Source organism: Homarus americanus, unplaced genomic scaffold (assembly GCF_018991925.1).
Source record: "Homarus americanus isolate GMGI-L3 unplaced genomic scaffold, GMGI_Hamer_2.0 scaffold51859, whole genome shotgun sequence".
Classification (NCBI taxonomy): Eukaryota; Metazoa; Arthropoda; class Malacostraca; order Decapoda; family Nephropidae; genus Homarus; species Homarus americanus.
Window position 1 is genome coordinate 12,088,731 of NW_024711292.1, and position 25,677 is coordinate 12,114,407.

Here is a 25,677-nt window from a genome sequence, read left to right on the forward strand (position 1 = left end):
AAAGAATGTTCTACTCCCACCTATCTTTTTTCTCACCACCAGCTCCATGATCACCACCATCACTGCCACTACCTCTATTATCACCACCTAAATCATAATTTCCCTTTCCTCCTATCCTCCCACTCACTGCTCTCACTAACACTGCTTCTCTCACTCATTCTATGACTGTCATTCATGATACAGGTTGACAATCCCTTAAACCGAAATCCTTGGCGGCGAAGGTGTGGCTATTGGGGGAGGCTGGAGGCAAAAAAAAAAAAAAAGTAGTAGTGGTAGTAGTGGTGGTAGTAGTAGTAGTAGTAGTGGTGTAGTAGTAGTAGTAGTAGTAATATCATTATTATTATAATTAGTAGAGCTCCCCACAGAACGTCTTGGGGTAAAGGGTAGTGTATATGAGTGGTGGGGTAGGATGGAGGGAGAGGAGGGTCGCAGTGGCAGGTAGAAAGGGGAGCGACTGGGTCATTGATGGAAAGGGTGGAGGCTTTTACCTGGTCTAGATGGGGGGGCTCTCACATACATACACAAAAAAAAGGTCAGGCGGACGAACAAGCTTGTTAGTATAGTAATATCTCCGTTAGCCAGAATCCCTCACACCTTGAACTCTCCAATAGCCGGAATTGAAATTTGCTCAGAATTTTTCCGGAAAATTTCCTAAATTCCGGGATTGGGAACAAATACCGAGGTTGAAAATCAGGAGCTTTTTCTGAAAAAATAAAAAATAAATCTTGAAAATCTGACCAAATTTTTATTTTGGGGTCTGGGAGCAAATGTCAATTATGAAATAATGTGCAATTACCAGAAAAGCAGAAAATTGCGAGAAAATCACTCCCAACCCTTCTGTTCAGGGCCTCGGGACAATGGTTCTTGGTATTATGAAAGACTGCATCACGTTTAGCCACATCTTCACATGGTTGGTGTGTGGGTGGGAAGACCAACCACTTGGGTAATGCTGGATTTTTCTGCTCTAGGTCTATATAATTACTGTGAAAATATAAGTATTTCTTTAAATATACATACAATACTAAAAAAAGAAAAATAATACAGTAATAAATCCTTGTAACTCCGAGCTGAGCTAACGAGGCGAAGGGTGAGGTGGTGAGGTGACATGCCAAGACACACAACACACACATTAACAGCACTACTAGACCATTGTCTTATAACATTTTACTTTATAATTTCTATTTTAAAATTGATTGATACATGATGGCTCGATTTGGCTTCTTTTGCACTTAGACAAATGATCAGGTATAAACCCGGGCACATGGAGGTGCATTATACACTAGTGATGTCACGAAGCTTTGCAACTGCAACCACGACTACTGAGCAACTGCATAAATTCTCACAACCTGTACTCAAATGTACTAAGTTAATTACTAAAAAAATTTTGTATAGTGCAAACATTTCATAGTTTGCACAAGAGATAATTTTTTAAGTCCTTTAGCATAGCACATTGAGTACAAAATGAGTACAGTAATATGCTGCTCAAAATTATGGCCTTTTCAAAGAGAAAAGTCTGTATAACTAGCCCCAGTGGTCTGGATATTATGGTACTGGATGCTATGGAGTATTTCAAATAAATTCTTTGTTTAGTTCTTTACATAGAAACTTGGGAATAGAAACTGTAATAATTTGGTGTATGCTATAACGAATCTAATTGGTTCTAGAACCTTGTTCGTTATAGCATTCGTTCGTTATAGGATTAATCCATTCCAGGCCCCCAAATACAACCACTTAACACTGAAAAATATAACAAAATTGTAAAAATTGTGAAAAAGTGCATAAATATGCATCTAAACTCCTGAAATAAAGAATATCATTAATACTTGTAATAAAAAAAACAATAAATTAGTAACAAAAAAAAAAAAAAAAATCTTTGTAGGAGTTTCGTTCGTTATAGCATACTCAATTTTATAGGTAAAACCGTTCGTTGTAGGAATATTCATAGTAGAATCCATTCGTTATAGCATACCCCATATACCTTCATATACTGTACAGTAAAATACTTATTTTTACCTTATTGTTAACCTTGTCATTTAAGGATATCATATTGGAAACATCACATAGAGGATCATTATGGTATCAAATTCATCTCTTTAACACAAATAAATATTATAACGAAAGCTGTGAGGTAGGAGGGAGAGGGAGAAGGGTCCATTAGGGGGTAAATGTGACCGCTCCTCACCCAAAGGGTCGCCTCGCTGATTGTTTGTCTACTGTACTGGCTCATTCATGATACAATATTGTTAATTTGTTTTTCATTAATTCGTAAAGATACATTACTGTAATAATCTGTGCTTATTAATACCTGTACCCTTCATATACAATACAATACAGTACTATGTATATACCTCATAGGTAAAAAATAATGTAATTCAAGACATCTTCAGGTCATAAGACCCACTAATCCCCCACCCAACAATGGGTGACCTGAGATTGCATCAGGCCAGGTTAGTAACATGACCCAATAATCTTCCACCCAACCTTCATCACAAGAGTTAAGACGTGATTACAGTTATGTATTACAGTCAGCTGAGTGAAGTGTGTAACAGAGACGTGACGATCACCCAAGTGACTTAACGAGCTGATCTGTGGTGAAGAGGATAAAAGTAACAGTTCTACCCTGTATTCACCCCCGTATCATACAGAGCTTTTTTTTTAATATATTTATTAACCAAACTTTTAGATAAAGTATTCAGTATTATTTTGCTGAAAAATATATGGTGTCTAATGAAATTAGAACTGATTTTACTGACTCCGGTATCAACATTTCTTACGTTTTTTTTTTTTTCATCTAAGAATGGAATTCCCATTACTATATCATATAGAAATATTTCATTTAAGGATATCTTATTGGAAACATCTCATAGAGAATTAATTTCAGGATCATTATGGTATCAAATTCATCTCCCTATCACAATTAACCACGCTTGAGTGAGTGAGGGAGGATGGGGGTGTTATTGACCACGTGACCCTCCCCCCCCAAAAAAAGTTCGCTTCTGCCAACAACACTCAGCCCACATCACCCATACTGTGCTACACACACCAATGCTATCACACATACACCCCCACATCACATCACATACACACACACACATACACACCACACACACCCTCCAACACCACCCACACACACCCTCCAACACCACCCACACACACCCTCCAACACCACCCCACACACCCTCAACACCACCCACACACCCTCCAACACCACCCCACACACCCTCCAACACCACCCCCACACACCCTCCAACACCACCCCACACACCCTCCCCCACCCCCCACACCCTCCAACACCACCCCCACACCCTCAACACCACCCACACACACCCTCCAACACCACCCACACCCACCCTCCAACACCACCCACACCCACCCTCCAACACCACCCACACCCACCTCCAACACCACCCACACCCCCTCCAACACCACCCACACACCCCTCCAACACCACCCACACACCCCCTCCACCACCACACACCCCTCCAACACCACCCACACACCCCCTCCAACACCACCCACACACCACCCTCACCCCACATCATCACCCCCATACATCACACACTCCAACATCACACACCCCCACACTACTACAGTAGAATGTCGATTTAAAGCGATTCAATTTAAGATTATTGATTTAAGGCGACGCCAACAATTAAGGACAATGTTTTAATTTAAAGCGAATCTTTCCTATTTTGCGCGAGTCAATCTGGTGCATCATATTTTAAAATTCGCGCCTAATGTTTCTCAGGGCACGCTACACTGTCCTTAGGGCAAAGTTGTACTGCACATGTAATCAAAATAATGTAATGTACTAAATGATTACATACTAAAATTTTTGTCTAGTGCAAACTATAGCATGATTATATTCAAATTAATCACTATCTTATAAGAATTCCATCAATGTAAATTATATTCTCCCCGGTTACTTCTATGACATTTTATAAGCAAAAACCAAAAACTTAATCTAAAGGACATAAATAAGCATGTAAATACTTCACTAGACCTTCAGCCCCAACTGTCAAACATGTCACTGTCACCTCCCCTTCCTTCCCCCCCCCCCTCCCAGCCAGGGATTATTGGTTATACAGTAGGCTTTAAGTTTTTATCTTATATAATAATTATCACAGACTAAAGTTAGGAGAATATAATTTGCATTGCTAGAATCCTTGCAAGACAGTGAATAATTTGAATACAAACATCATATATTTTGCACAAAAGATAAAAATTTTAGCCATTTGTAATTACAGTCATGCGCTGGTTAACGTCCAACCGAACATCCAACCGAACAACATCGATCCATATACGTCCGTGGCCCATGAAAAAAAACAAAAAAAAAAACAACGCTTCCATGACGCCTGCTGGACCACCACTCCACGACCCCTTGACGGAGACACAATGATCCTCCCCATACTGGCCAGATATTATGTGTTAAAGGAATATCCTTCCTTCCTTAAGCTTTAGTAAGCCCCTTTATAATATTTATTTATACAGTCATTTCCTGGTTATAGCGCACTTGGTTATTGCGATTTTCATTATCACGCCTCCATCAAAATCTGCACCCCTGCCGTTATAGCTCATTTTTCAGGCCGAGAATTTGGTTATCATGCCTTTGCCTCCAGGTGTAATGTTAACCTACATCTATTGAGGATAAAATCTTTCACCTACAAATTGACAATAACACATTTGCTGTAATCAGACATATCTAGTTGCCTCAACAATTTGCAATTTAAAATTCTGTGTCATTACTAAGGAATAACGAAGTCTCTGGTGCACTCTAAGATTAAGAGAAAACGAAGGACTCAGGCATCCTGAAGCGAGAGAAAACGGACTCTAATGATGGGGGACCAAATAAAAAAAGCATAGCTACATGTTTTGTGGACTACAGTATTGAGCGTACCCTTTTCATCACTTTGTAATAAACCTAGCCATGCCTGTGTGTGTTTATGATATTTACCATAACATTATATATATATTTAGTGGGTCTAAATGGTCGTAAAATGGGAAACTTGGGGTTGGGTCTTGGATGCCTGGAACCAATTAGAATAAATCCCATAGGTTCTGTACTTTCGTTATCGCGTTTTTCGTTATCACACACTCGGCGGGGTCCCAATTAGGCGTGATAACCAAGGGATGACTGTACTGTACTGTATATACTTGTGACACTTGCCAGTTGCTTCTGGTGTTATGGTACAGGGGTACCAAGTGACAGCATTAGGATCCCGCTTCCTCTATCAAGGAATAAACAATTAAAATTGAAATTGAAAAAAAAAAAATTCAAATAACGGGACGTAGTGAACCTAAGTGGCCCTAGAGCGGGCGCAGTCACGTTTGCATCACGTATGCATCGCGTATTCTTATAGATTGTGCTGCCAGGTGTATTATGTTATTAGCCTTCCTAACCTCTGTGATCCCTCGGTTAACAATGGACCTTAGTCCAATCCTGTACTGTACATGTACTAAATGATTACGGTACTAAAATTGTTATGTCCATTGCAAATATAGATTGTTTATACAGGTATTCAAATAAATCACTATCTTACAAGAATCCCAGCAATGTAAGTTATATTCACCCAGGTCGTTTGGGTGGCAAATTATGAGAAGAGCTTAGTCACTCTTAATTAATGATAAATAAACACGCAGGCAGGCCTTCAGCGCCAACTGTCAAATCATATCGCCTCACCTCCTGCTCCCTCCCCCCTCGCTCTCCCCCATCTGCCCAAGCCAGGGTTTTAGGCCTTAAGTTTTTCATATAATATCTCAGACTTTAGGAGAATATAATTTGCATTCCTGAAATCCTTACAAGACAGCGATTAATTTGAATATAAACGTCATATATTGTGCTCAAGAGATAAAAATTGTAGTACATTAGTGTACAGTACTGTAGCACATTTTATAATATAAAGTTTTTCAACTGTATGTTTGGGTAGATTTACATCAATTTCTTCATTTATTTTCATCCATTTACATGCACACACCATACTGAAAGAAGCGTAGAAGAAATAAATGACCTTAGTGCAAAGCTGGAGTGCACATGTACTAATTTGATTACGGTACTAAAATTGTTATGTCTAGTGCAAATTATAGCATGTTTATATTCAAATTAATCACCATCTTACAAGAATCCCAGCAATGTAAATTATATTCACCCAGGTCATTTCACTGGCTTTTTATAAGAGAGAAGCTTAGTCACTTAAGAACTGATAAATAAACATGCGTTAGACCTTGGGCCGGTGCCAACTGTCAAATGTACTACCTCACTTCCCGCTCCCCTCCCTCGCTCACTCGCTCCCTCCCTCTCCCCCATCTGCCCAGCATTGCTGGAATCCTTGTAAGACAGTGAATAATTTTAATATAAACGTAATTTATTTTGCACAAGAGATAAAAATTAATCACCTGTATCACATTACAGTTGTGATTTAAGAGTAAAAGTGTATATGTACGTATATAGTATTCCACATACAGGTAAGTACAAAGATAAAGTTTATGTGATTATCGGACAACATCCATTTCGGTTAACATCACGTTTCCAAGAACGTATCGAGTATGCTAACCGGCGCATTATTGTATATCTAAAATTTGTATGTGTAATGCAAACTATAGCATGTTTATATTCAAATTAATCACTATCTTATAAGAATTCCAGCACTGTAAATTATATTCTCCCCGGTCACTTCTATGACATTTTATAAGCAAAAACCAAAAACTCAATCTAAAGGACATAAATAAACAAATAAATACTTCACTAGACCTTCAGCGCCAACTGTCAAACATGTCACTGTCGCCCCCCATCTTCACAACCAGGATTGGGTAGTTATAGGTTTACATTTTATATCTTATATAATATCACAGATTAAAGTTAGGAGAATATAATTTGCATTGCTAGAATCCTTGTAAGATAGTGAATAATTTGAATATAAACTTCATATATTTTGCACAAGAGATAGAAATTTTAGCCCTTTGTAATAAAATAAGTTAAAACTAAAATTTGTATGTCTAATGCAAACTACAGTATAGCATGTATATATTCAAACTAATCACTATATATAAGAATTCCAGCAATGTTAATTATATTCTCCCAGGTCAGTTCAGTGACATTTTATAAGTGAAAAATTTAAAGTGACTCTTAAGGACAGATAAATAAATAAGCAATAGACCTTGGCATCAACTGTCAAACTTTTCACCTTATGGGGTTTCGTTATGTTGTCTCGCACTCAGGATGGGTTGGAGAAAGGAAACTCTTAATGGTGGTTTTCTTATAGAAATATATTATATACAGAACAGTCCGGTGCTGGGAAGTTGCTGCGTGGTAGAGGAATTGCTTTGCAGGAGCTTCTTTAGAGGAGGAGTTGCGTGTTGCTGGGCTCTAGGAAGAATCTGGACTTCACTGCAACACTGGGAGCTTATATACACGTCCAGCGGATGTGGAACGGAAGTGCGTGTCGCCAGTGTCGACCCCCTCTTCATCTAGATGTCACCCCCTTAGTCTAGACGTCTAGACTTGGCGCGTGTCTAGACGGCGAGGCTGTTGTAGGGGAGAGTATCCACTACAACCTCACCTCCCTCCCACTCCCCATCTTCCTAGCCAGTAAACAGACTATTTTGCATCCCTTAATTTTAGCTGTGTTGATTTATGAGTGTTCATTTATGGCTGGTAAGCAGAGGTTCTCCTGCTTTATACACCTCGGCTGGGATTCCATCACGCCCTGAGGCTTTGTTATGTTTCATCTGTTTGATGGCAGTAGCTACCTCATCCAGGGATTGAGGATAGCTGAGGTGGATCAGCTCTGGATGCTGAGGGACCTGCTGGGAAGTCAGGACATCCACATCGGTGTTTTGGTTGAGCAATGAATGGTAGTGCTCTTTCCAGTGCTGCTGGAGGCCTTCATCGTCTTTAATTATGAGGTTACCGTCAGAAGAGCAGAGGGGACTGCGCCACGAGTGACTGGCCCGTAAAATGTTTTGGTGGAAAAGAAAAATTCGCGCATCTTGTGCTGATTTGCAAGTTTTTGTGCTTCACATGCTTTATTTTTAAGCTAGTCGCTCTTTAGATTGCGAAGTTCCCGCTGGGCTGCCGCTTTCTTCTTGCAGAATGTATCAGCTTTGGTTTGAGACTGAGGGTTGTTCTGCCAGTCAGTAAAAGCAGCATGTTCATCATCGATGAGTACTTTAATTGCCGGGTCATTTTCATCAAACCAGTCCTGGTGTATTCTTTTGATCTAGCTGAGGGTCTCTCTGCAGGTTTTTGTCTTAACAGTATTAAGAGTATCCCATTTGGCACTGGGATTCACGTTGTTTGCTTTTGGGTTGCTTGTAAGCCCATGTTCGAGCTGCTCTCTGAAAGCATGTGCTACTGCTGGATCCTCCAGATGCTTTGTATTAAAACCTCTTCTGGAGGCTTGCTGCCTTCGCCATTTTGGGACGACGTGAATTGAGAGTTTGGATCTGACAAGTCGATGATCAGTGTCACAGTGGTCTGAGCCACGCATGGCACTGGTGATGAGGACATCTCGGCGATCTCTTTCTCTGACAATGATGTAGTCAATGAGATGCCAGTGTTTGGATCGTGGTTGTTGCCACGAACCCTTGAACTTGTCAGCCTGCCTAGTGATAGTGAGGTTGTGAGCAGTGCACTTTCTGAGGCTGTTGGGATTACACTCACCTAGTCCATTTCTCCCTTTGGTTCCCTGCCAAATGTTAGCATCTCTGCCAACTCTGGCATTGAAGTCGCCAAGGAGCACACACACACACACACACACACACACACACACACACACACACGCACGCACGCACGCACGCACGCACGCACACACACACACACACACACATTAAGATTGCAAGCATGTGGAGTGAAGTTCTTATTGTATGACACATCTGTGTGTGTGTGACTGCATGGTAGCGAGTTAAATATCAGCTGTTGAGGAGTGCTTGGTAACACTCATTTCCACTCCATCTCGCTAACCACCCACACCTTTCTGCTTTCTCACTCCATATTTTAAAATGTTATGTAACGTAATTTTGAAGGGATACAACTTTTCTCATTTATTCTTATACTTATCGCAATCTCCTTAAAAATACTTTAAGTTTGGTGTTTATTCAAGACATTTTCAGGTCATGCGATCCACTAATCCCCCACCCAAGAAAGGGTGACCTGACATTCCATCAGAAGGCCAGGAATATGAAACCACTAATCCCCCATCCTACCTCCACCTGACATTGCATCAGGTCAGGTCAGTTATACGAGACCTACTATTCCCCCACAGCTCCATGGGAGTGAAAAATAACAGTCTTTGATGTAACACACAGCGTCATTCTTGTCCGTATCCTATAGATCTTTTATTTTTCAATATACTTATTTAACCAAACTTTTAGATAAACTATTCTGGATTACAGTATTATCGTAAAGAAATGAAGTTTCTAACTTGGAACTGTATTTACGGATTACAGTAGTTTAGAATCAAGGGAAACATCCCTAGCACCCGGAAATGTTCTGGGAAAGTGGGCTAGTGTCTGTCTAGTTTAGACACACAGAAACTTTTCCCAGTATCCGGAAAAAGTTTCGGGGATAAGGAGTTTTTCCAGGTTCAAGAAAGTTGTCTTGTTAGCCGTAAATCTCTAATCCCCGGAAGAGCTCTGCACCAATTGTTCTGGGTAACGGGGATATCACTCGTATGTCACTGAAATAATTGTAGTACTGTATATCCATGCTATGTATACTTCATATCCAGAACAACCACACCAACATGGCACAGCACAACCATGTTATATGAAGCATCGCTGTGTATTGGATGTGATTATTTTTTGTTATTTCAACCTGGTTGTTGCTAATATTTTAATGAGTTGATAATACTACTACCTACCCATCAGTGGTATATTGGCCCACATACACAAATACTCACATTTGTAAATGTGAGTATTAAAATTACCTACAGTAGTAGGTAGTAGACAGCTACCAAACAGGGAGGTACTACTGCCTGGGAAGATATTGGAGGCATAATGTGTTGTCTAATGGTAGACCCTGCTGCTACATGGCATCACGAAAATTGTGATCAAGTCCCAGGTTGCTAAACTGACTTTCTGCCTCATTTACATACAATTGCAGGGTCTCAATTGTTTCTCTTACTTTGACAACTCAACATATGTATATTGTTTCTCACTACCCCATTATTGATTTTTTCTTTTTTGCATTTCTTTATGGTTCTTTATTATTATTATTATTATTATTATTATTATTATTATTATTATTATTATTATTATTATTATTATTATTATTATTATTATTATTATTATTATTATTATTAGTGGTGTTGTTATTATTATTGTTATCATTATTATTTTATTTTGTATTATAAAGTTTATTTACAATGAATTATTATTATTTTATTTTTAATTTTGTATTTATTATAAATATTATATACAGTCATCCCTTGGTTATAGCGCACTTGGTTACCGTGATTTTCGTTATCACGCCTCCAAAATCTGCACACCTGCTGTTATAGCTCATTTTTCAAGCCGAGAATTTCGTTATCACGCAGTTGCCTCCAGGTGTATTGTTACCCCCTTGCTTCACCTACATCTATTGAGGATAAAATATTTCACCTACAAATTGACAATAACACATTTGCTGTAATCAGGCATATCTAAGTTGCCTCAACAATTGCAACCCCAGTTGCAATTTCAAATTCTGTGTCATTACTAAGGAATAACAAAGTCTCGGGTGCACTCTAAGATTGAGAGAAAACGGAGGACTCAGGCATCCTGAAGCGATGAGAAAACGGACTCCTCAGACGGGGGACTCAAATAAAGAAAGCATAGCTACATGTTTTGTGGACTACAGTATTGAGCGTACCCTTTTTATCACTTTGTAATAAACCTAGCCATGCCTATGTGTGTTTCTGATACTTACCATAACATTATCTATATCTTTAGTGGGTCTAAATGGTCGTAAAATGGGAAAATTGGGGTTGGGTCTTGGGTGCCTGGAACCAATTAGAATAATTCCCATAGGTTCTGTACTTTCATTATCGCGTTTTTTGTTATCACGCACTCGGCGCGGTCCCAATTAGGCGTGATAAGCAAGGGATGACTGTAATATGAATTATTATTATTATTATTATTACATTTTCACCCCCCAGGCCCTGATGTTGGTCAGTGACCTGTGCCCGGGTGGGCTAATCCCCATAAAAAAAAAAAAAGCTGTTAAACTTTTGTCATCTAATTTCATATGAACTTGGAGTACTGCCTTTATATCTGGGGTGGCTTTTCTTCTGTCCACTGACATCCCAAACAAAACATGTTGAACCAATGTGAAAAATGTATGATAATTTAACTCAATAGATCTATCTATCTAAACTCAAAATATGAGTTTGACCACCTTACATTCCACTCGAGCCACAACTCGAAGCTGCGTCACTCATCCTGCACCGTAAGAGCAACACACAGTTGGTTACATAAAGAGTTGCCTGTAACCAAACTCTCCACTAATGTAAACAGGGGCTGCTGGCGACACTCTGATGCTGTGATGTCAGATGCACAATGCCCCACGGAAGTGCATTGTATCCGCAAAAGTGGTGAGTAAGTGTGCGAATTTGAATGATGGGTACAATTGGAACCTACTGCGAAAGTGGTGAATCGCGAATCTAGATTCCACGAAAGTGGTGAGCCTACTGTATTCAATTTGCTTTCACACTTTTCGTTCACATACACCTCTTAGATTAGAGGTACCTTAGAGATGTTTGATGCTTCATTTCTTGCTCTGTTAAGTGTTTACTTCACACTACTGTAGGTGTTTAAATATAGTACTTTGTCATTTATGACTCTCCACATTGTGCAACTTCATTTTTTCTTCTCTTAAAATCTCTTTAATTCTGTACAGTAATGGAGTGATCACAATAGAGATTAGGAGGTTCATTTTTCAGATTACTGTACATTCACCACACCTAAAGAGTAAATATGAACCCTTACTCTTCTTTTATGAAGACCAATGGTTTCCTTCACAAAGCAGGAGGGAATAGGAAGTTTGACATTATGATTTGATATTATTTTTATCCATTTGATACATGATCTGAGTTCAGACCACTGGATATGAAGTATGAGAAAATTTCAGCTGCTGAAGTAGCTGCAATTTCTTTTTAAGAAGAATTAAAACCTCATATTTAAATTTACCCTTTGCCTCATTCAGACATACAGTATATATTGCCGGTGACAGAATTTTAGATTCTTGAAGAACTTAACATTTTTGTAACTGTGAATGCTTTTGACTGCCATACTACAAGAAATGCCTAATGTTTGACTAGACTTCTTTAGTTTTAGACATAATTTATGATAACCCAATTTTGAGGTAGGGGCATCAATTTTTACTTCATATTATACTGTACTGAATTATCTAAATATACTTTTTAATGTAAGATGTGTTCATCTTTTAAAGAAAATGCGGAGGCTGATTGTTTTTGGTGCTTCATCTCGTTGATGGGTGAGATACGAGACTTCTTCATCCGTACCCTTGATGAAAGTGAGAGTGGAATTGGTGCCATGATGGAACGACTAATGTCCAACCTTAGACAGCATGACCATCAGCTATGGAACCGTCTCAGAGTCCAAGAACTACGTCCGCAGTTCTTCAGCTTTCGGTACTGTATGGTGTAGTGGGAGATATATAAAGGAAGAGTATTTGTATTAATGTACTGGTAAAAGGTTACATTGAATTATGTTCATTACTGCAAAGGTTTTTTACCTTTTGGACGCGATATACAATTTTTGTCCACTTTTTTAAAAAATACACCATTTCGCTGGAGCGCTCCTCAACATCTCCCTCTCCTGCCTGGCAGACGACAGAGTTTAGCTTTTGCCTTACGGTGACGAACTCAGCTGATTGTCATTACTTACACTGGTACATTTATCTCTTCTTATTTTTAATTTTTTTGCACTGTTATTTAGATATACAGTGGTCCCTCGGTTAACGAACTCAATTTGTTCCAGAGGGTCGTTCGTTAACCGAAACCATGGTTTCAATGGGATATTGGGTAATTGGTTCCAGCTCACAGAAAAGTATATACAAAGTAAAGCCAAAAACACATAAAGTCAGAAACACTCCTAAAATTCCCCTAAATCGCCCTTAAATCACTATACAGTTAACCCTCACTTTACGCGGTTAATGTAACCCGGAGGGTACCGCGGAAAGTGAGGAACGCGTAAAGTGAATAACATAACATATGGGATTAATTGAAATGGAGTCCGGGCCGATCCCCAAACTCCACTTTTTGACGACACATAACTATGTTGTAGTAAAAATTTTATCTTAACTTTATGATGGTATGAAAAATCAAGTAATATAGAAGAGGTTAGGTTAGGAAAGATAAAGGTTAACATAGGAAAAATAAAGGTAAGGTTAGAAAACTAAAAATTTGGTGTAACACTTACGGTAGTAGAAGAGATGGGTCGGCATACGGGGATGGAGGCTGGTTCCGAGGCAGAGGGCAGATTACTGGCCCTCAGGTGAATCACCATTACTAGGTGAATCACCATCATTGTCACTTACAGTTGTCAGGGCTTCCCTGACAAATCCCTCAAAGTCATCTTCACTGCCACTATCACTGGCTTGGGCTGGCTGTGGTGGGTTGCGGGCGAAGAAATCTGTTATGCTTTGCTGACGGCTGGCGTTGATGTTGTCGTGATACACCTTGATGTACGGCTCCATAGCCTGCACCAGCCGGGTATGGAAGACTTCATAGCGGTCATCGTCATTGTCGCGGGAAAGGAAGGACTTCATCTTCTCTGCACACTCCATGGCACCCTTAATATCACTATGACTTAAATTGTGTTCTTCGGAGACTGACGCACCTTCTTCCTCCTCTTCACTGACGTGTTCTTCTTCCAACATCTCGTCGGCAGTCACTTCAGGATCTCTGATCACCTCAGGATGTCGTCGTTGGTGGTCTCGGAGAAGCCTGGAACTGTAACAGTCTGCGCAGCTTCTCTGGCAAGGTCCACTGCTACTGCAACATTCTGAACCTCACCAGTCACAGATTGACTCCTCCTCTCACCTGGTATTCCATGCAACACATGTCTCCATGCGTGACGAATTGTAGCAATAGACAGCTGATCCCATGACTCCACCAAGAAGTCCACAGCTTTCTTGATGTTAAATACTCTCCAGAATTGTTTGAAGAGTATTTTTTGCTGTTCTAACTGTTGTTCCTCATCTTCGTCGCTCTTGCTATCGGTGGTGGTGTCACTCAGGTTACGCAACTCTTCCCTGGTGAAGGTGTAGTCGTTCAGGAGCTGGAATTTTTTTGTTGAGAATGCAGCTTTCACATTGCAAATCAACTCCTGGTCCATGGGCTGGATTAAAGACGTAGTGTTGGGAGGAAGGAAGACCACTTTTACGTTGGGGTGACGATCTAACAGTAGGGGCGAGTGTCCTGGTGCGTTGTCCAGCAGCAACAAAATATTAAATGGGACATTCTGTCGCTCACAGAATTTCTTTACATCGGGAACAAAACAGTCATCAAACCAGGAGAGGGACAGTGTAGAGAACATCCATGCCTTACGTGCTGTCAGCCAGTGGACATTTAGCTTGGTCATGTCCATGCTCTTGTAGGCGTGCGGCTTGCGGGCTGTGTGGATCACCGATAACTTGAGCTTACAGGTACCGGAGGCATTGGTGGTAAACAGGACGGTGATGCGTTCCTTCTGCATTTTCCGGCCCCGAATCCTGCTGGCATTCTTCACAACGAAGGACTTGGAAGGTAGTTTTTCCAGAAAAGACCAGATTCGTCCATGTTAAACACCTGGTCGTCACTGTACTGTCCTTCCTCCATAATCTCACGTAAAAACGGAGGAAATTCCCGAGCCGCAGCACGATCAGCACTCGCTTCTTCACCACCAATGTTTATATTGGTGATCTTGTTCCGGATCTTAAACCTCTGTAACCACCCAGAGGAAGCATTAAAGGGTTTGGGCTCTGAAGTTCCCATCTTTTGTGCCACTGCCATGCGGCTACCCACGCGGCGTAGTCCTTAACGTGAGCGCCGTGGTTTGATCGCCATGTTCGTTACTTGACGCATTCAAGCAATTCCTGCATAATTTTTCTGTCTTGAGAAGCACCTGGTTGTGAAAATATTTCTGATCATAGAAGCACCCAGACTTTGTGATCTTCTATGTGCCTTATCTTGGCTGGAATCCTTCTTTATAGTCCCGGATCAGATCTGTTCACGCCCATGCTGGCGCCGCCAAATCAACCTGCTCGTTCCTTTCTCCAAACTCTGATGATATACTTCACCTCGTAGCTTAAGGAACGCCGGTCTTCTTTGGTTTAGCGCCGCTGTCCAGGTAAGGAAAGGCTTTCTGGGTGGTGGACAGCTTATCATTTTACGGAACAATGGATGCTGCTTACACGGAGTGGCCTTGAGGGATGAAATCGTCATGCTAGGGTCAAGGCCGTTTTCCCTCCCTCCTCCCTCCGGTGGACACGCCATAACACTTTAAGCCACAGCTAGCAGCAGAGGGGTGGGGATGCAGGCTGTTCACAGGTTCGATACGCTATATGACGCCGGTGATAACGCATCGTGCGACACACACTCGCGCAACCTACCGCGCCGCCGCCTAAGTGGGAGGAGGAGGAGGAGAGGCAGGCGGGCGGGTGGGGAATGTGAGCAGGTTCCTCAAGGCACGTGAATGGGACAGTGAAGACAGGTGACTATATATATATATATATATATATATATATATATATATATATATATATATATATATATATATATATATATATATATATATATATATATATATATATATATATATATATATACATACATACATAATATAATATATAATATATATATTATATATATATATATATATATATATATATATATATATATATATATATATATATATATATATATATATATATATATATATATATATATATATTATGCTTTCGTAATTCATCTTCAGGGTGAGTACAGACTAAGGAGGAGTACAAAACAAGGTATATATTGTATATATATATATATATATATATATATATATATATATATATATATATATATATATATATATATATATATATATATATATATATATATATATATATATACACACACCTAGACCCCTGACTACGACTACGTGGACTTACGACTGCCTAGATTTTTTATAAAAAAAAAAAAAAAAAAATTCTTCAAATGACACGCATTTTCTATACCGAAACGTTTCCAGTTAATGTAGTTTCGTATAATTAGAAAATTATGGGGCCATATGCATTCAGCTGATTAAAGGTAAGTGCTCAGTCACACTGTAACCATTCCTTATTATTTATTACTTTCACTGTACTGTATCCATTCCTCATTATTCATTACTTTTATCTAACTGTATTTCATTGTAGATTATTTATTAAAAAAAAAAAAAAAAAAAAATTTATCTATGTCGATTTACTTACCATGTCGAACTTAATGACCTGGATTTGGTCCCTAACCCCGCTGTAAGTCGGGGTCTAGGTGTATATATATATATAGGTGGCCCTCGTTAACGTAACTCAACTGCTCCAGAAGGTCGTTCGTTAACCGAAACGTTCAAGTAACCTAAACCATTGTTTACCGGGTTTTGGGTAATTGGTTCCAGCTCACCGAAAATTTCCTAACTTCAACAAAATGGCGGAAAAATTTACTACTTTGAGGTGTGTATGTAGAAGGCTCCTTGGATGATGGGTGGAGATGCATTTGAAGTGGAGGTGCAGGAGGAGAAGGGAGAAGAGAAGAAGTGGAGGTGGAGAGAAGCATTTTACTGCTTCTTGGAAGGTGAGAGTCACCTTCCATGAAAATGCTCAGGAACCTCTGGACTGACAGATTCTCCACCATGAACAACATCCCTCTCCTTCTTGAAGTGGAAGGCTGAGGCTAGCATCTTGTTCCTCTGCCTTTTACTGAAGAAAAGTACACACCAGGTCTGTGGGGCATCTGTCCTCACCATTAACTTATGTTTAAAGAAGGAGACCACTGAGTCCTCTAACATACACAGTTAGTTCTAGTTTTTTCCACTTTGGTGTTGAAGCCAGTTCCCTGAACTTCTCCCAGTGGTAAATCACATCTTTTCAACTGTTTAGCTGGACATATGGTCATCACTTTCACCCTCCTCACCACTGCCGCCTCACCAGCAGAACATCTCATCCAGTTCCTTCAAGCCATTAGGAGTAAATTCCTCCTCATGAGACATCACATGCTTCCTCCACATCCTTCTCCTCCACTTCAAGACCCACGACTGGACCAATGGACACAATTCTGGTCCAACTCTGTAACATTCCTCAACCTCAAAATCATGGACTACTGATGGCCACAGTAAGTCATATGAAGAATTGAGGGTTCTATTGAGACTTCTTGCCAGATGACACAATCAATTTTAGCAGCCTCCAGGACGCTGAATTGTGTCTTCCAGAACTGTTTCAGTGTTGTTCAGATCAATGGAAGGTTTTGATGACACCTCCTAAACATTTTTCTTCATGTACAACTTCTGAAGTTGCTGATCACATTCTGGTCCATTACGTAAGTGAGTGATGCAGTGTTGGGAGGCAAAACAACACTTTCACAAAGTCAAATTTATACTCCAAATTTCTGGCAAGGTCAGGTCATGACCAGGAGCATTACATCCATGAGGAGAAGAGCCTTAAAGGAAGTTTATTGGTGGTTAGGTAGCTCTTGGACAGAGGGGCAAAACACATCAACAAGCCCATTCATTAAAGAAACTGTCTTGTCACCCATGCCTTGCTTCTAAGTTGACTTCCAATAAACCCAAGCATTGTTCTCCCACGATTTCTGTTGCTGGAACACCCTGGGTTTTCAGAGGGTAGACAAGCATAGTCAGTCGGAAATCCCCTGAAGCATTGGCACCAAGCAGAGTGAGATTGTCTTCATGGGTTTATGCCCAGGTAAAGAGTTTCATCCTTGGTGATGAATGCCTTTAAAGTATCTTTTTCCGAGAAATACCCAGTTTCTCACAGCTAACATTGAACACACTTGCTGTGGAAGATAATTTTCTTCCACCAGTTTTTAAATTAATTAAAACCGGCTGTTCTTCTTTATCAGTACCTTAGCAGTTTCACCAGTGTCAACAAATGACTTAAAATGTCACTTTCTTTTCTTAAATTTTTCAAACCAGCCTTTTACAGTCTCTGCAATTTTCAATTCCTGTTCCTGAAGAACTAGGTTGGATCTGTCTTTAAATGTTTATAATCTTCCCTCGCTTTTTCGCTACAACAGAAATCAACGAAACTGAATCACCTTTTCATCTGCTTTCTTTTTCCCTAACGGATGAGATAAGAACCTCTCAGTTTTGCACGATTAGGGATCTACTTTTAAATAATTTTGTAGATTTGTTCTCAAGCCGCTCACTTTAAATTTGTCTTTTTTTAGGTGTAAGTAATTGTTTTGACACAGTTGATGCCGATGCCATATTCTCTTTGATAAGGAATGATTTAATACCTTGTTCAGATATTTCCGTTTTATTTGGGATTGAATTACCTTTCTTGATCTCTTAGGCCCCATGCTGGATTCAAACAATGGCAACACCTATTTTTCAAAGTTAAACTAGCTGTAAATAAAGAATACTTTCTTTTAAAATAACACTGCACTGCACTATATATATTGTCATTTATGTAAAATAATTTTCAAATGACCAATAATTTGCTTTGGAAACACAGAAAAAGCGCTTAGTTGAAGAGAGTCTGCCAAGATGTTACCTCCAGTGAAAACAGAGAGACTAATGCCTGTTTGCTGTGTTAAGAGGCTGGATGCCCCGTATTAAATTAGCCACTTTATTTCAATTTTGTTCAATAATTGTTAAAATGACTAAAAATTGAATATTAAACTTAAAATTATTGAATAGCATAAACTTCTTTTGATATTTACTAAAAATAAAAAGAATTTAAGCCCCAGAACCCATTAATGTATTGGCGATTGATATTGTTAGTTAAACGATGTAAAAACACAAAGAGGTCAGAAGAAGTTCGGTTAAATTTTTTCGTTAAACTAATTGAAGATCCTGCGGAAGGCAGTTCGTTAATCGAAATTACGTTAACCGAGGTGTTCATAAGAGGGTCACTATATATATATATATATATTAGTATTCCCACTTATCGTCAATAGAACCCAAAGGGTCTCAGGCAACCATGGCAAGTGAACAACAGAACATATGGGATTAATTCCACAGAAAACCAGCCCAATTTCAAACTCCACTTTTTGGAAGACATAATTATGTTGTAGTAAAATAATATCTTAATTTTATGATGGTACATGCACACAATTAATACTTAAGAGAAATAGAGAAATACAGTAGCTAAAGCATGTCCATTCAAATAATGGACTCAACTCTCCCTCTTCTCACACTACACTGCTGGCTGTTCCTCTGAGAAATTTTGGAGGAAAAACCACTAAATTTTAATAAATAATACCTCAAACTAAAGTTAGGATAATAATAATGACATTGCTGGATTCCTTGTAAGACTAGGAATATTTTGACATAAATGTCATATATTTTGCACAAAAGATAACATATTTACTCAGAGATTAAAACATTTTATCTAAAATTTGTATGTCTAATGCAAAAATATATGATGTTTATATTCAAAATGATCACCAAATTATAAGAATTTGGCAATTTCAATTTATATTCTAAGGTACTTTGTATGAATTTTATGAGCTAAAAACAAATATCTTCAGTTAATAAAAAAAAAAAATATTCTTCACGACATCTATCTGTCAATCAAAAGTATTCTTGACCTGCTCTCGGCTTTTCCAACCGCGGTCAGTCCCAACCTCCCCTGACCCCCACCACCTCCCTTCAAGAGAAAGAGGGGTGAAAAATAAATTTTAACATTTTGTATTAAATAATACCTGATAAAGTTAGATAATATAATTGACATTGCTGGATTCCAAGACTAGAATATTTTAATATAAATGTTATATATTTTGCACAAAAGATAACATATTTACTTGAGAAAAACATTTTATCTAAAATTTGTATGTCTAATGCAAAATATATGATGTTTATATTCAAAATGATCATCAAATTATAAGAATTCAGCAATGTAAATTATATTCTGACTGGGTAATTTGTATAAATTTTATGAGCTAAAACAAATATCTTCAGTTAATAAAAAAATATTCTTCACGGGACAGATGGTCGGTCGGTCCCTCCCTCCCCCCACCCCCACCAACCGTCCCAAGGAGATGTGGGGAAACCAGAATATTTAACTTTTGTAATAAATAATACCTAAAACTAAAGTTAGGATAATATAATTGACATTGCTGGATTCCTTGTAAGATTAGGAATATTTTGAATATATCAATATATTTGCACAAAAATATGATATATTTACTAGAGAAAAACATTTTTATCTAAAATTTGTATGTCTAATGCAAAATATATGTTTATATTCAAAATGATCACCAAATTATAAGAATTCCAGCAATGAAATTATATTCTGCCCGGTAATTTGTATGAATTTTATGAGCTAAAACAGGCAGTCAGGCAGGGTGGCGGTGGGCAACCAAAAATAGCTGCCCGAGCCACTCACCGCGATATGTGGAAAATCCGTGTTATGAAAGTTCAGTTTCATGCAGGCAATCATATGAAAAACCATGGGTAATATATATATATATATATATATATATATATATATATATATATATATATATATATATATATATATATATATATATATATATAAAGTGTGTATATATATAGTATTCCTGGTCTTGCCATGAATCCAGCAATGTCAATTATATTATCCTAACTTTAGTTTGAGGTATTATTTATTACTAAAAAGTTAAATACAGTATTCTGGTTTTCCCACACATCTCCTTGGGACGGTTGGTGGGGGGTGGGGGGGGAGGGAGGGACCGACCGACCATCTGTTACCCTGTGAAGAATTTTTTCTTTTTATTAACTGAAGATATTTGTTTTAGCTCATAAAATTCATACAAATTACCCGGTCAGAATATAATTTACATTGCTGGAATTCTTATAATTTGGTGATCATTTTGAATATAAACATCATATATTTTGCATTAGACATACAAATTTTAGATAAAATGTTTTCTCTAAGTAAATATGTTATCTTCTGTGCAAAATATATGACATTTATATTCAAAATATTCCTGGTCTTACAAGGAATCCAGCAATGTCAATTATATTATCCTAACTTTAATCTGAGGTATTATTTAATACAAAATGTTAAAATTTATTTTTTTCACCCATTCTTTCTCTTGAAGGAAGGAGTGGTGGGGGGTGGGGGGGAGGGTTGGGACTGACCGCGCGGTTGGAAGAGGGGGGAGGCAAGGTGGGGTACTTTGATTGACAGATAGTGTCGTGAAGAATATTTTTTTTTTTTATTAACTGAAGATATTTGTTTTAGCTCATAAAATTCATACAAATTACCCGGCCAGAATATTATTTACATTGCTGGAATTCTTACAATTTGGTGATCATTTTGAATATCAACATCATATATTTTGCATTAGACATACAAATTTTAGATAAAAAGTTTTCTCTAAGCAAATATGTTATCTTTTGTTCAAAATATATGACATTTATATTCAAAATATTCCTGGTCTTACAAGGAATCCAGCAATGTCAATTGTATTATCCTAACTTTAGTTTGAGGTATTATTTATTAAAATTTAGTGGTTTTCCCCCAAAAATTTCTCAGAGAGGGAAGAGCCACCAGTGTTGTGTGAGAAGAGGGGGAGGGAGTTGAGTCCATTATTTGAATGGACATTAACTTGGCGACTGTATTTCTCTATTTCTCTTAAGTATTAATTGTGTGCATGTACCATCATAAAATTAAGATGTTATTTTTACTACAACATAGTTATGTGTCTTCAGAAAGTGGAGTTTGGGGGTCGGGCCGGTTTCTATTGGAATTAATCCCATATGTTCTGTTGTTCACTTAACGCGGGACCCTCTGGGTTCTATTGACCGCGTTAAGTGGGGTACAACTGTGTGTATATGTGTATATATATATATATATATATATATATATATATATATATATATATATATATATATATATATATATATATATATATATATATATATATATATATATATATATATATATATATATATATATATATATATATATATATATATATATATATATATATATATATATATATATATATATATATATATATACAGGCGTACCCGCCTAGCAGTTTCACTGCTTAGCAGGTTTTTTATCATATCTGTGATTACATGAAAATAGTTTTCCTTAACACGGTTTTTCCCTTAACGGTGAGTGTCATTTCGAAACGTATTTTAGATTTACTTACCGCCACCCTGCCTGACTGCCTGTTTTTAGCTCATAAAATTCATACAAATTACCCGGCCAGAATATAATTTACATTGCTGGAATTCTTATAATTTGGTGATCATTTTGAATATAAACATCATATATTTTGCATTAGATATACAAATTTTAGATAAAAATTTTTCTCAGAGTAACTATGTTATCTTTTGTGCAAAATATATGACATTTATATTCAAAATATTCCTGGTCTTACAAGGAATCCAGCAATGTCAATTATATTATCCTAACTTTAGTTTGAGGTATTATTTATTACAAAAAGTTAAGTATTCTGGTTTTCCCGCACATCTCCTTGGGACGGTTGGTGGGGGGTGGGGGGGAGGGAGGGACCGACCGACCATCTGTTACCCAGTGAAGAATATATTTTTTTTTATTAACTGAAGATATTTGTTTTAGCTCATAAAATTCATACAAATTACCCGGTCTGAATATAATTTACATTGCTGGAATTCTTATAATTTGATGATCATTTTGAATATAAACATCATATATTTTGCATTAGACATACAAATTTTAGATAAAAATTTTTCTCAGAGTAACTATGTTATCTTTTGTGCAAAATATATGACATTTATATTCAAAATATTCCTGGTCTTACAAGGAATCCAGCAATGTCAATTATATTATCCTAACTTTAATCTGAGGTATTATTTAATACTAAATGTTAAAAACTCTTGAAGGGAGGATTGGTGGGGGGTGGGGGGGAGGGTTGGGACTGACCTCGCGGTTGGAAGAGGGGGGGAGGCAAGGTGGGGTACTTTGATTGACAGATAGTGTTGTGAAGATTATTTTTTTTTTATTAACTGAAGATATTTGTTTTAGCTCATAAAATTCATACAAATTACCCGGTCAGAATATAATTTACATTGCTGGAATTCTTATAATTTGGTGATCATTTTGAATATAAACATCATATATTTTGCATTAAACATACAAATTTTAGATAAAATTTTTTCTCTAGGTAACTATGTTATCTTTTGTGCAAAATATATGACATTTATATTCAAAATATTCCTGGTCTTACAAGGAATCCAGCAATGTCAATTGTATTATCCTAACTTTAGTTTGAGGTATTATTTATTAAAATTTAGTGGTTTTCCCCAAAAATTTCTCAGAGAGGGAAGAGCCGGCAGTGTAGTGTGAGAGGGGGAGGGAGTTGAGTCCATTATTTGAATGGACATTAACTTGGCGACTGTATTTCTCTATTTCTCTTAAGTATTAATTGTGTGCATGTACCATCATAAAATTAAGATGTTATTTTTACTACAACATAGGTATGTGCCTTCAAAAAGTGGAGTTTGGGGGTCGGGCCGGTTTCTATTGGAATTAATCCCATATGTTCTGTTGTTCACTTAAAGCGGATTTCACTTAACACCGGACCCTCTGGGTTCTATTGACCGCGTTAAGTGGGTACAACAATATATATATATATATATATATATATATATATATATATATATATATATATATATATATATATATATATATATATATATATATATATATATATATATATATACACTAGAACTCTTAAATCACTACTGTAATGTGATTCAAGTGATTAATTTTTTCTCTTGTGCAAAAGATATGACGTTTATATTCAAATTATTCGCTGTCTTGCAAGGAATCCAGCAATGCAAATTATACTCTCCTAACATTAGTCTGAGATATTATATATGATTAAAACTGTAAGCCTAGTGAAAACCCCCAAACCTTTGTCTGAGGCAGGTGCAGGGGTAGGGGAGGTGAGGTGTACTTTGACAGTTAGTGGTCTGGTGAAGTATTTAATTTTTTTGAGTTTTTCTTTTTGATTGTAAAATTCCATAGATATGACTGGTGAGAATATAATTTACATTGCTGGAATTCTTATAAGATAATGATTAATTTGAATATAAACAAGCTATAATTTGCATTAGACATACAAATTTTAGATCTAATTTAAGAATTTTATTAGAGAGCAAAAATTTTATCTTTTGTGCAAAATATATGACGTTTATATTCAAATTATTCGCTGTCTTGCAAGGATTCCAGCAATGCAAATTATATTCTCCCAACTTTAGTCTGTGATTTTATATAAGATACAAACTTAAAGCCTATTGTATAACGAGAAACCTTCGCTGGGTAGAGGGGTGTGTCCTTAGGACAGTGTGTGCATGTAAATGAGTTTTAATAAATGAATAAAGTGACCTGTGCCTGGGTGGGCTAATTCCCGTAAAAAAAAATATATATATATATATATATATACTGTATATATATATCGAGCCAAAAATAGTACGTAGTTGAAAAACTTTATGTAGACAGCTTGGATGGCTAAATTTTAGAATGACCCATAATTTTAATACTATAAAAAAATGTACAAATATTAAAGACCACAACTTTATTTATATTTACTCCATTGGAAACAAATGTAAACATAGTAGAGATTACTGATTTGGCTGAGTACCTCCTCAGCTTATCAGCCGATGTTCAAAACAAAACGTGATTTTCGTAAGGATTTCGTTAATCAAATTTTTTCGTTAACCGAATTGAAGATTCTTATGGAAGGTAATTTGTTAACCAAAATTTCGTTAACCGAGGCGTTCGTTAACCGAGGGACCACTGTACTGTACTGTACTGTGGATGGTTTAATCTCAAGGAATGCTTTGTAAGTGTGAGTTATTTATCATAACGCATATACAGTAATATCTCCTTTAACTGGAACCCCTAAAACCCAGAAATCTCCAATAGCTGGAATTGAAATTTGCTCGGAAAATCATTTCCAAAGCCGGAATTATCCGCAATTTTCCAGCTTTGGGAAAAAATTTTCCGGGGTTGAAAATTGAGAGAATTTTCTGAAAATGTCTTGAATAAAGACGAAAGCTGAAGTATTTTGGGGGACGTGACCTGACTCAGTGTCAGGTGGAGGTAGGGTGGGGGATTAGTGGTCTCATATTTCTGACCTGATGGAATGTCAGGTCACCCTTTCTTGGGTGGAGGTTTAGTGGGTCTCATGACCTGAAGATGTATTGAATAAACACAAAACCTAAAGTATTTTTAGGGAGATTGTGATAAGTACAGTAAAACGTCGATATAACACGAGATAGGTTCCAAGAGAGGTCGCTTTAAACCGAATTCGCACAAAATTGAAGTGTTGTTTCAATGGAATAATTTAGTTTGGTACTTAAGAGAAACACAAAATACTAAAAAGACGGAGAGTCTACCCAGCTGCACCTCAGCCCAAATCCTGGAATAAACAAAACATTGTTTTTTGTAGTATCATGTTAAAACAAGCACTCATAAATCAACATAGCTAAATGGGGGAGGGGGGGGGAGGTGATATG

General features: G+C 37.5%; 1 protein-coding gene across 1 annotated transcript in view; it reads left to right on the plus strand.

Moving 5' to 3' along the window:
• Window positions 1–25,677, plus strand: part of LOC121879381 (TBC1 domain family member 13-like) — a 57,664-nt gene that overhangs the window by 20,244 nt on the left and 11,743 nt on the right. The window contains 1 exon segment of the mRNA XM_042386028.1: window positions 12,425–12,626. Coding sequence (XP_042241962.1) covers window positions 12,425–12,626 — 202 coding nt within the window.